Raw genomic sequence first — 13,548 nt, forward strand, 5'->3', positions numbered from 1 at the left:
GGTCACCAATAGCTGTCCTAGAATTTTCTCCAGCTCCACAAAGGTGTGTGTGTGTGTGTGTGTGTGTGTGTGTGTGTGTGTGTGTGTGTGTGTGTGTGTGTGTGTGTGTGTATACAGTCACCTTGTAGACTTTCTTCCTCCTCCTCCACTCAGTTCCCAGACCAGGGTGATAAGAACAGAATGGACTTTGATGATGCAGGTCTCTGCCCTTGACCTACAGCCATGTACCCATTCTGGGGCTCAGCTACATGCAGGTACTGTAAATTCACTGGCTACAAACTCAAAAGAATACTACATACATCGGATTCTTCCAACTGTGGTCGACGAATTGCTTTGATGGAGGTTTCTGGGTAGAGTACTTGGAAATCACAGCCAATAATGGCTTCAAATTCTGAGGCTGAAGTGATCACATTCGGCTGACTCTTACTAAATTTTCTTGGCTGGTAGACAACATTCAATTATTCTTTCTGCTAGTTTCTCCTCCTGTGACCATCTTTCTTTCTTCAGTTTTTTCCTTTGCTCTGTATGGCCCCTATCTCAAATCCTTTCAAAACACTGTTTCTGATGACGCTGGAAATAAAACCGATTGTCCCAGATACTCTATGAGGAAGACCTCATCCCAGTGGGGCACAGATCACGGTGTTTGGTACTCTCCTGTACTTAGGTCAAGGGTTGTGAATCAGGTGACATGTGTCACTTTGACCTACAGAACAGTAGGAACCAGACAGAACAGTTATGAGTGTGTACCCCTTGTACCATCAGTGTAGCTTGAAAGAAAAACATGAAATGGTAGAGTTGGAGACTTTCCTGGTTTTTGCTGCACCATCCCACAAACGACAACTGTGATTCAACTTACTGAGATTTCTTGGCTTGTTACTCCAGTCTAGTCTAGCCTAGTCTAATAACATCCCGTCTGGAAGTAATTTCTATTGAGATAGTCTAAGAAAAACAGCAATGCAAAAACTCAGTATAAATAACCTCGTAGGCATCTGTAGAAGAAGAGACTTGGCACCAGGAAACCTCTCAGAAGCCAGGGCACACAAGCAACACCAAATCTAAACCTCCTGATGCTCTTGCACTGCCTGGCAATGAATCTGTGAGTTTACCTTAATCAAGATGGAAATATAAAGACATCACTCTAGAAAAAAAAGTCACCAGGCCCAAGTTTCTAGATAGAGACAAAACAGAAAGGTTTTCTTCTAGAATGAAAAAAAAAATCATAATGCCAGAGATAGAAATCCCTTTCCTACTGCTCATTATCAACTTCCTATTAAAACACCTAAATCTCTCTCTCTAAAATTCCTTAAGGGTCCCCTAAATATGATTTGGATCCACTGAGGATTCCATTGGAAAATGACTCTGGGAAATCTGATAACTGATGCTGCTATGTGTCTGTCGAATGGAGCCAAGCTCAGACTCAATGCTTTCTCAATCCATAGTGATCACCTTGGCTTCTAGAACATCATGGGAAGTTTCACAATTATCTACATAATAGCCATTGCTGAACCAGATGAAGGCTCTCGGAAAGAAGGCATGAATTACCTTGCATCCTCACTTTAAATTAGATTTTATTTTCAGTTTTTTGCCAGTCATGGGGCTTGAACTCAGGACCTGGGAGCTGTCCCTGAACTCTTGCTTATGGCTAGTGCTTTAACACTTTGAGCTATCGCTCCACTTTTAGTTTTCTGGTGGTAAACTGGAGGTAAGGGTGTCACAGATTTTGTTGCCTGGGCTGGCTCTGAACCACAATCCTCAGATCTCAGCTTCCTGAGTAGCTAGGATTACAGGCATGAGCCACCAGTGTCCAGCTAAATTAGATTTTATAAAAGGAATGTGCACTTTGGCTCCTAAGAACAGCAATCGAGCAAGACATCATTTCACAAGGAAGTTTCCTGAGACACCCCTCATCGCAGTGTGAGAAAGGCCAATCCTACCACTCACTTTCCCTCTGCTTTCTCCAACTGGTCCAGGCGGAGTGGGCTTCCAAATGCTTCCTGACAATTTGGAACCCAGGACCCATGTGATGAACACTCCAAAACCAATCCCGTTGGAACTGGCAGCGCAAGCCAATCAAGTCCTGATCCAGTTTATTAGTTTAACCAAAAGGTAAACAGATGATGGAGATGCAGAAAGACAAGCATGCGAGTAGCTGGAGGTATTGCCCGGCTGTCCACCAAGAAGCAAATTTAAGATCATTGAAGTAGCATTAAATAAATGAGGCCATGTTTTATCTACTTGGTATTTCCACTGTCTTTAAAAAAAGGTAAATATATATAATATATATTTTACATTGCAGTATATAAATCTAGGTTCTACATGTACAGTATAAACACACAGAGCAAGCACATGGGCACAGCATGTAGATCTCAGTAGGCACACCCTGAGCCAAGTCAACAGTTCTACATTTTCATCTTGACCTTGTCACCAAGAAAGTCAGGCTGAGGCTACATTTGCCTCAATCTCCATGATGGCGGCGACCCTAGCCCCCTCTCCTCCAAGCACAAAAGTACAAATTGAACCAGGCTTACAAACAGAAGAAAGTGCTTTCCGATCAGCTGAAAGCGAGTCAACCTGTCTTTCTAACACAACATCCAATCTCCTACAATGATCAAGGACAGTTATTAGAAGACCAAGGAAATGGAGTCACTTCTTGGTTCATGCTTTGGTCCTTTACCCTCAATCTCTAAACTTTTCGTGATATTTCATGCTGAATCCATGTGGCTATGAATGTCACAGAAATCCCACATACCCTTTGGGAACTCTATCACAAGATTAGAAAAAAAAAAGGCTGCATGTTCAAATCTGTAATTCATCTATTCTAGGTTCATTCTCTTTATTTTTTGGAATAAAAACTGGTATGGGGGAAAATTTTCTTAGAAAAAGACAATCATCTGAAAGTGCTTCTCATACACGTCAACTTCTCACATATGGCTTTTTAGTTCAAATCCCAGCATAGCTCAGATTTGGAAGGGAAAGTGTGATGGTGTTAAAAGAGACAGAAGTCTCTCTTAGCAGTAACACCAGGATTGCATCTGTGGGGACCTGATAAAGAATGAGAACGAGTCCATCTGGAAGGAGGTACCTCTTGGAGAAAGGTCTGAGATAAGACACATTTCTTTCCCCATGACCAGGCACAGGAGTGCTATAAAATTAGTAAGTCAAACAGATGTGGTTATTGGCAGGGAGCATCCTCCAACGGGCTCTGAACAGGGCGACCACTGCACAGATCTTTCACAGGCTCAGCATGATCAAATGTAGTCAACCACAATGTCTACACCTGAACAACAAATTGCACATAATACAGAGGTACGAGGTTCCAGATGGCAAGAGGCTCTTGACAGAGTTGCACATGCAGAAGGCAATCAGAAAAGGCAATGATGAGTGGCAATCCAAGACGCAGAGGAGTCCAAATGAGTCATCGTTCTTTTCGCTTTCCTTTGGCTGGTAAGTTACGAAAGAACATGGCTATTTGTTCAATAGCAATGATGATGTGTTCTTTAGGCGAGAAAACAGAACTACAATGGGGTTTCCGTAAATCAAAACAGGCTTGTGTTGACTACACCGGTGTCGTGATGGTGACTGGCAGGACAAGGGGGCCTCTCTGGGGGATGGGGGGACAGAAAGCAGATGCAGGCAGAGGCTGGAGGCCACGGACTCATCCAAACCCTTTGCTAAAACGGCCTTTCATTCAGCCTGTGGGTTGTTCCAGCCTCTGCAGCTGCTTTCTCTGGTGGCACTTGTTTGAGAAAGTAATCCTCCCTTTTTACAAAAATAAAGCTTGGACTCCTTCTAATACTGGCACAAAGGACATTCTGTGTTCCTAGGACTGATTTGATTTACATGGAAGGTAAGGGACTAGGTTCTTGGTTCCTTCTATTTCCCTGTAAACAGTGACCTTAGCGTCCCAGGCCATTGTGCAAATATGTTTTTCCAAGGTCCAGAATATCCCATAAAGTCCTCCTTTTAGATCTATATCTATATACACATACACATACATACTAATATGTGTACATATATATATATTTATAAATGTGGTTAATTTTCTGTTTCAGTCTCAGGTCCAAGAGATCAGTGGATTGCTCATTCTTTTCATGTTAAATTCATTTCCAATTTCTCCATCGAGTGCTTTGCACACCACAAGTAGTTAATAAATATCTGTTGGCTTCACCAGTGATCCTGTCCTCGGCCCCCCTCTGCCTTTGGCAGGCAAGGGGCCCTGGTCCCCCCTTCAGAGGGTGATCTTGCTGTGTCTGTTACTCCAGCAGCCCCGCTTCGCTGTCCTGGGTAAGGTCAAGCTGGTCCGGTTACGCAGTTTCACCTGCTCTTCCACTGAGTTCTTTTTGCGTAAAATGAAGTCAAAGTTCACTTGGCTGTTCATGGCATAAAAGACATTTGCCGAGTCTGGGATCACAAGCTCTGGGAAAGACGAGGGAAGCAAAAGCAGTCAGTTTGTGTGACACCCTGTCCAGGCACAAGGCTAGGGTGAGGCGAACCCTCCATTCCGGGCACGTCACCTGGACCGCACCTTTGACCCCACCCCCAAAACTGGTCCCAATAATTTCTATCTTATAAAGAAAAGATTTTTTTATTATCCTATATTAGCTGTCTGAGTAGGGATCTATTATGACATTTCCATACCTACACACAGTGAACCTCAACTATACTCACCCCCCCATCAGTCTCCCTTACCCCATCCTTCTTTTTAAAAACCATTTCAACACAGTTCATGGAGCAGTAGCCAGTGAGCAAAAGCATCAGGTATCAAGCTCAAGTCCCAGTCTCAGACCAAAATGAGAAAGAAAAAAAATTTTTCAACAGATTTCATCGTTCTATTTTTGTATATGCCTACTCTGGCCATACTTATTACCATTCTCCCTCAAGTGACCCTCCCCGTCCTGGAGGTACCTACCCCCCCCCCTCACAACAGGGAATGTTTTCGTTTCCTGTCATTCTTTTTTTGTTGTTGTTGGTCGTGGGGCTTGAACTCTGAGCTTGGGCGCTGTCCCTGCACTCTTTAGCTCAAGTCAAGTGCTCTACCACTTGAGCCACAGCACCATTTCTGGTGTGCTAGTGATTTATTGGAGATAAGAGTCTCATGGACTTTCCTGCTCAGGCTGGTTTTGAACCTCGATCCTCAGATCTCAGCCTCCTGAGTAGCTAGGATTACAGACGTGAGCCACCAGTGCCTGGATCTTCTTGTCATTCATTTTATAAATAATTATACAAAGAGGAAAAAGAATGATGGGGAACAAATAATATCCAAACCTGTTATGTGTGCATATGAAGATGGCATAAGGGAGCTCATTGAAGAGTTCTCTGCATGTTTAGGGGCAGCTTGAGATGCTGAATTCTACAAGTGAGGTTTATGACACAGGTGCTAATCTCTGCATGATTAAAATCCACCACAAGGTTCCAATTTAAAAAGAATCATCCACATTATACCCCTTTTGTGTCTTCAACAACCAGGGACCATGAAAAGGACCCCGTGCTTACCTTTGTCCTCCGAGATGACCTGCACCAGCTCATACTCCTCAGCTGGGTCCGAGTCCAGATTGTGCTTCAGCATGGCCCGCTGGATCACGGCGGGGGTTTTGTCTTGGCTTGTCAACTGCAAAGACAACGAATACAGTTGGAAAATCTAGCGCCATGTTTCCTGAGAGCTCTTCTTGACCCCCTTATTTCTCCTGTCCCAATGGACCCGTGGTATCAGAACGGGTGGAAGAGCCTGGAATCACGCTTTCTCCTCCTGCTCCCGCCTTCCGTAGCCTAAGATAACGGTTGGCATCACCTTGTCTCTTAGCGTCTCGGTGAGCACCCCGGTTACAATGAGGCAAATGCCTGCGTGGCCTTGATTAGATTCCAACAAAAGGACCGTTCTTAAGGGTCTGCGAAAACTGTAGAACAGTCCTCAGTCGTGGGTCACGTGTGGCATTAGCTGCAGCCACTGGGACAGAAGGGCCACGTTTCTGCCTGGTGATCATTTCAAAAGCTCAGGTGGTCCTAGGACAGCAGTCCAAGATTTCACCAGGAAAAATGACAGCCTGTGTCCACGGAAGAACAAACTCACAGCAGACTTACTCAGAATAGCCAAAACTACAACGGACCAAATTTCCATCCACAGAAGAGGCGGATGAACACAGCATTCACAACAGAGCACAGTGAAGCAACTAAGGAACCAGGAACTGGCACATAGCGACCTGTATAATTTATCATGTCCCAGTGTATCTTTTTTTTGTTTTACCATACAGTATGCTTACATGTAGATTTATAGGCACATTCTATGTACCACAAATGAAGAAAACCATACAACCTATTTTTCTCTGGGTCTGGCTTACTTCACTCAACAGAATGGTTTCCAAGTCTTTCCATTTCGTTACAAATGGTATAATGCCATTCTTTCTGATGGATGAATTGAATTCCACATTTTCTTGATCGACTTGTCCATTGAGGGACGTCTACACTGATTTCCATATCTTGTCTATCATATTTATAATAGATATGCTGCAATGAACATGGTTGTGCTGGTAGCAGGTCTCTAGGTATTCACACACAGTGACGCCAAAGGAGGATCCTCATAGGAGAGCAACATAAAGGCACAATGCCTACGTGCATCTGATCATATAAAATAATACTCATCAAAATGAATTCAGAAACAAGTCTTGTTTATTAATCTGTCTTTGAGAGGGTGAGCAGGGGCACAAAAGTAGAGGGACAAGGAGTGAACAAATGCAGCAGTGGTACTCACTAGATGCTCTTGAAAATGAACTATGCAACTTCTGGGTAGAGGTGAGAGGGAAAAACGGAGAGAGCAAGGTGACTTATGTAAGTGTAACCCCTCTGTACATCATCTTTATAGTAACAATAAAAGCGCATGGAAATAAAAGAATTGCCCACATATGATGATGTGGATAAATCTCAAAAGCCTCATGCTGAGCAAGAGAAACAGATGCTGAGATTAGTGTTTCAAAACCGGGAAAAAAACTCAAGTATGGCAAGGGAAAACTAACCTTAAGCTTAAGGAAAACTGGATGAGAGGGGTACAGGGAGATTAGGAGGATGGTTTTGCTGATATATGTATTTATTAAAACTCAAGGAATGGAACACTTCAGATCTGTTTTCTGTTCCTACACTTGTATGTACATTGAGCTTCAACATACCAGCTTCTAAATGTTTTGAAAGCACCGTAAAGTTTCACCTCATCCCCAAGACTGGTAAGTGCTATACCTTGAGTGGTTTCTTTAAGTGTAAAAGAAACTAAGGAAAACTCAGATTATTCTTAAAATGAAAACTATTCTCATGAAGAAGTGAGAGGACTGCAGAGATGCACACACACACACATACACACACACACACAGAGCACACCTACATACAAGCATGCACATACATATACACACACACAGAGCACACCTACATACACGCATGCATATACATATACACACACAGCACACCTACATACAAGCATGCATATACATATACACACACAGCACACCTACATACAAGCATGCATATACATACACACACATAGCACACCTACATACAAGCATGCATATACATATACACATGCACACACACAGCACACCTACATACAAGCATGCATATACATATACACACAGCACACCTACATACAAGCATGCATATACATACACACACATAGCACACCTACATACAAGCATGCACATACATATACACATGCACATACATAGCACACCTACATACAAGCATGCATATACATATACACATACACACACATAGCACACCTACATACAAGCATGCATATACCTATACACACACATAACACACCTACATACAAGCATGCATATACATATACACATACACACACACGCACACATAGAGTTAGATTTCTCCCAAGAAACTCTCGCTGTGAGTCTGTGGTTGGTAACGCCTAGATGTTTCCCTCTGACCAGAGCAGCAGCTGGTATATGTGATTCAATAAACAACACACATTAAAACAGGGTCCTTGTAAGCAGTAAAGACTTTGTTCATCTATTACCAAAACATCTGGCATTATCTAGGTATAAGGAAAAAACAGGTTCACCCAAAACTCTAGAAGGAAAATGTTTTTTGATAGTCTAGAGGAAATTTTTCCCAAGCTGGGTCAAACTAGAGTAGAGTCACAAAACTAAAGGAGAAAAAAAAAACCACTTGGGCAAGACTGCTAAATTGAAGTGGGCTTGTGTTAAAAATTCAAACCTCCTGTTTAAGAGAAAGCCAGACTGCAAAATGAGGATGGACCAAGGCTTTCCCGGAGTCTTTATAACTTTGTACCATAAAAACTATCGAGGAGAACTAATGACTGCAGTTCTGTCCATATCTCCGTCAGCCTCTTGTCCAACACATACATAAGCAGCAGCATATCCAACTTTAAATTCTAGCAGCTACATGTTTAGTCACATATTTTATTTAATCGAATACATCCAAAATATTGTCAGCATAGAATCAAGATTAAAATTATTAACGAGCTAGCTCCCTTGCTTTATACTAAGGCGTCAGCCTCGGTGTGTATTTCAAACTCAGAGCTCATGTTGGTTTGGGCCATCTCCATTTCAAATGCCCTGCGTGAGTCTAGGAGTGAAGGAGACTTGTGGTGAACAGTCACAGTTTAAAGGATCTAGGGATACTGACAGAGTGAAGGACATCACGGGGAGGAATGTTATGGGGAAGAGTGATGATCTGTGGAGCAGAGCTACTGTGGAGAGTGGGGTGAAAGTGATTCCTTCTACTTCCTGTGGAAGAACCAGGCCTGAAAAACATGAGCAAGTCTTAAAGCAAGTCCTCTAGGCCAGCAGTTCCCCATGGGTAACTTATGGTCCCTGGTACCCCTAAGGCCTGTCCCCACCCCCACCCCTGCCCCGGGGTTCTGGGGCCTGAACTCAGGTCCTGTTGCTAGCTATGTAGACACTCTTACCACTTGATCCTAGCCCTTTTGCATTTAGTTTGATTTTAGAATAGGGTCTCTAGCTAGCTTTGCCCAGGCTGGTCTTGGGCATTGAGCCTTCTACCTCTGCCTCCTTAAGTAGCTGGGATTACAGGTGTGTACAGCCATACCCAACTCTCTCTGAGATCTTTGAGGTAATCCCAGAGATCAATGTTGCTTGCCTAAGAGTATTGAGGTGTTGTCTGACTTTTCCTTTGTGTTGGCACTTGCAGTCTCATTGAAAACACTGGTGGATAAAAGCACTGGAACCTGAGCTCAAACAGTGCAGGGGCACACAACTAGAGCAGCGTCATTGCATCTCCAATACTCTGCACTCACAGTAAAAGAACAAAGCCAAAAGTCAAGCCAGCTTCACTTTAAAACATCCGTGATAAAACAGCGAACATCCCTAATCTCACAAATATTGACTCATGAAGAGTTATATATACAACTACCTGAAAAAAAAATCAAAATCCTCCCTCTTCCAACTCTATTCCTGTGGGTAGCTAGCTTGTCACCATGTGCTACACACAAAACAACAGTGCTCAGCAAACAACCCAGAATTTGCAAGCATATAAAACACTGCTTTTCTTACTCCACATATTCGGGGGTGGGGGTGGGGACATTGATATTTCCATTACAGGTCTGGCTTCCATTAACACACAATGCATTTCCAGCAAGGATTATACTAGTAAGGACACATATGGATCCAGACACAGGGAGCCCTCCGGGAAAGAGAAGCACTGCAGCATTTCCCCTAGAATGCAGGTCTACAGTCGCCCACATTCATCATTTTGAAAAGGGGATATTGGTGTGCATGAATATATTCTAGCAATTTTTGAGATGTAAAAGTGATATCCTGTAAGCCCTGTTGGTGACTTTAATTTTAGGAAAAATGCACTATCAACCCACCCCCAGGGAGAGGGTGGTAATTGTGGGTGTTCATCTTCTGTGTGTGCACACAGATACAATAACCCCACACATATGCAGAAATGCCCATCAGCAGAGCTGACAGATGCCAAGACAGGCCCACAGAGAGCCACTGTGGGGCCTGGGTCGGACCCTTACCATGATGCTCTTGTACATGTTGCCGTTGTTGTCTTCTATGCTGATGCGGATGATGCAGGTGTCGTCGTTCTGCTGGTTGTAAACAGGAGGCAGCACTGTCGAGGTAATGGATGTCACAGAGACGGAGCGCTTGTGGATCTTAGGGTTGTTGTTACAGGATGGAGGGGAGGAGAGAGGGTTGATTAAGGACGACATCCCTGAGGAATTTGTGTCCATGGAATGGATGGAAGAACATGAGGAGGAGGACTCAGAGAGCTGGAAGAGTAAATGTATCCAAAAGAAAACGCAAGAATTAGAACCTCGGCCAACACGTTTTGTGACTGTCATAGCAGAAATAGATATTAAGACAAAATCCACCTCAGTTCTTTCCTTCACCACAGCCCACACATACTGTGTTCCTGGTGGATGTATGAGACAAGGTTCCCATCTCCATTTTTAGCTGCTATTCTGGAAGTTAACCAGCAGATGGCAGCAGATTCTAACTGAAGGAATCAGCTCACTGGGCTGGGGGAAAGCCCAACCACAGGCTCTCCATCTTAACTGCCTTGCACTCCAAAGGTTTTCAACAAGGCCACAGCGATCATTCTATATTGGCTTCCCAATCAGAATTTGTAGTAGGAAAGAAACGTCTGTATTTTTAGAGATTTCTAAGATAAGGCCACAAAAGACACCGCTGTGTGTGGAATTCACACTGGGAAAGCCCTGCAGATAACCCAGTCCCGAGTGCTTTCTCAAGCCAGGGAGCCTGCAACCCCGAGAGAATCTTAGGGTCCCAAGTTTACATATCCAGTTGGCTGTAAACCCAGGAGGAGCACTCCAGCTCCCTGACTCCACCAGATCAATCATGTAACCAGGCCTCACACTGCCATGACTTTAACTTAATATGCCAGGGTATGTTTCGCACCATGACACTGGAGATACGAGCTTTCCAGTGTCTTCTCTCATTTAGATTACACAATTGAGGTATGAACAAAAAACAGAGAATTATAACGATAAGGAGAGTAAGAAGCAGGGAAAGCAAATCACTTGCCCAGGAGAATACAGCCTTGGAGTGGCTCTGCCACTTTTGACATCTGCTGCTACGTACTTTCCATGCTCTATGTGAAGGTGATTGAGGAATCAGGGGCTACAGTTAATATGTTTTTTGGATTAACCATATATTCATCATACATGCAATATCAACTACCAGACAAAGAAGATGATTAAAACACACTAGGAGTAGTATTACTCTAAAAGTTCATTAAGTTCAAATCTTACTGTAGGCAATTGTAAATTTTGGGCAGTAATGAGTTAAGCTAAAAGATACCATATTAGCCCTATAAGATACTCTGGAAGTCATTTTAAAATAAATAACACTAATTTCTTCCATATTTGTCTGGCCTCCCATGGAAATAGGATATGGAAGTTTAGCTTTCTGACAATTTGCATTCTAAATGAAACAGGGTCTATACTTAAATCTTCTTTCCTGTGGCACAATTATACATTAAATTCTATCATAAGGTTATTCAAATATGACCAACAAAATGATAGACAATTTTGATATGTAGGCATCAATTACATCACTACCATTATATGATATATAAATATATATATCCATTTTCTAATTATTGGGTGAATTTATCTTAAATTCCATTTTCTACATAATTTTTTTCCTTAGTTAGATTCCATGATTCTAATATTTATAATTAAGATCAAGCTTTGAGGATACCTGAGTTACAAGAGCTAAACAATTTGAGGTGAGCCCCCAAATGCCTATGAAGAATTTAAGCAGTGAGAAATAATTATGAAAAAAATGCTTAGAAATAAGGGTCCAGAGCATGAAGAATGCTAATTACATTTGACTTTGAAAGAGAGTGACTTTATAGTTCCACCAGTGGAAAGAACATATGGAAGACTGTCAGAAAGGGTGGTCAACACGGGATCCCAGGGCAAGAGAATGATTGGCCTTCCCAGGTAATATACAGGGACTCTGGAGTTCAGGAGCCTTGTACATGCATGCCAACGACTCATAACTAAATTCATGACTCTGAGAAAAGGTATGAATTGCGTATGTTAGAGTCAGATGGAAAAAACAACAAAGGAATAGGCAAACAACCATCCACTGCCTGGTTGCCTGGTTTAAAAGACACGTTTCTGTGTACTAAGGATTGAGCCTAGGGCCTTGTGCATACCAGGCAAACACTATACCATTGAGCTACACCTCCATGCTGAATCTACATGGTTTTTAAGAACAGATCATCTGAATTTATGTGCACCTCTTTCCCTGCACCACCCAGTGAATGTGATTCCATCTGCTTCCCAGACAAGGATGGGAATCCCTCACTGACACAGGCAAGACCTCCACAATCACTTTCAGACAACATTCACTATCAGCTTATAAGGCCTAACAAAGCATCAGGACCTGCCAAAAAGTGAACTGACTCTTCACTCTAGACTTAGACCCAATGCTTCTGTCAAGCCATGAAGAATGATTATATCCTGGGCTCAGAAGACATGACCTTTGAGAGAATGGCCAGTCATTAGGTGTTCATAGAACTTTTTCTTCTAGATTAGGAAGCATGAAGCATTCAATGCAGCCAGGTGAGAAATCTACCTGAACATGACTCCTCTCCTAGACTGGCAACTTTGTAACAGTCATTGAGGGTTGCCAGGTGGTTATTGCTGCTGATAACAGCAATGGAAGGTGGCACCCAAGTTTCCATGCAAAGAAGTAAGTATGAACAACGTAATGGATCAGTTGTCAAAATTTTACCTCATGGGCCAGAACACAAGAGGGCAGCCATCATAAACACCAAGCTCAGAGGCCAAAAATCTGCCCCAAGTAGTCAAAGCTTTAGTCATAGCAAATCTGACCTCTCTGATCCAAGCTCCTTGACCAACAGACCAAAGGAGATGCATATGCAAGATTAAAGCTGATAGTTTGTTTTCTTTTATTTATTTATGCAGCCATTCAAAACATAGAAACTCTGAGAATTCTGTTATCGGTTCCCATCGCTTGTCATTCGTTTCCTACATGGAAGATTATCTCATCGCCTTCAATTCTTCTCCCTACCCTGCACCCAAGCCCTTTGCCCTGTGATTTACTTCACAGTTCCTCCCACGAAAATAGAGTGGATTTCATTGCTTCAATTATTTCTGTGGGATCTGGCTGCATAATATCGGCGTGCAATATTGTTTGGTCAAATATGAATCACTTTGGCCAGTTCAAAATGCTACCACCACACTCATGTGACTTCTCACCATAAAATGAACTTCACAAGGTTGTAAAAGCTTATCATACTTCGAATAAGAAACCGAGAAGGCTGAATGCGTGGCACATGTTTATGATCCCAGCTACTCAGGAGAAAGAGATAGTAGGATTATGGTTTGATGCCAGCCCAGGCAAAAAGTTAACAAGACACCATCTCAACAAATAACTGCATGTGGTGGCACATGCCTGTAATCATCTACAGAAGAGGCTGCAATTGGGAGGATGCGAGGTCCAGGCCAGCCCAGGAAAATGAAAAACTCCACCTCAACAGGAAGAGCTGTGCGTGGTAGCGGCA

At 42.8% G+C, this 13,548-nt stretch overlaps 1 protein-coding gene across 4 annotated transcripts in view; it reads right to left on the reverse strand.

Moving 5' to 3' along the window:
- Positions 1–2,070: 2,070 nt before the first annotated feature.
- The window catches only part of Rgl1 (ral guanine nucleotide dissociation stimulator like 1), a 246,838-nt gene continuing 235,360 nt past the window's right edge, over positions 2,071–13,548 (reverse strand). For all 4 annotated transcript variants that reach the window (XM_070034281.1, XM_070034279.1, XM_070034282.1 and 1 more), the window contains 3 exons: positions 10,004–10,258; positions 5,494–5,608; positions 2,071–4,416 (listed from right to left, as the gene is read on the reverse strand). In XM_070034281.1, the coding sequence (XP_069890382.1) occupies positions 4,229–4,416; positions 5,494–5,608; positions 10,004–10,258 (558 nt within the window). In that variant the 3' untranslated portion in view covers positions 2,071–4,228. The remainder of the gene's footprint in view (positions 4,417–5,493; positions 5,609–10,003; positions 10,259–13,548) is intronic.

The sequence above is a fragment of the Dipodomys merriami genome, unplaced genomic scaffold (assembly GCF_024711535.1).
Source record: "Dipodomys merriami isolate MVZ:Mamm:240054 unplaced genomic scaffold, mDipMer1.0.p SCAF_24, whole genome shotgun sequence".
Classification (NCBI taxonomy): domain Eukaryota; kingdom Metazoa; phylum Chordata; class Mammalia; order Rodentia; family Heteromyidae; genus Dipodomys; species Dipodomys merriami.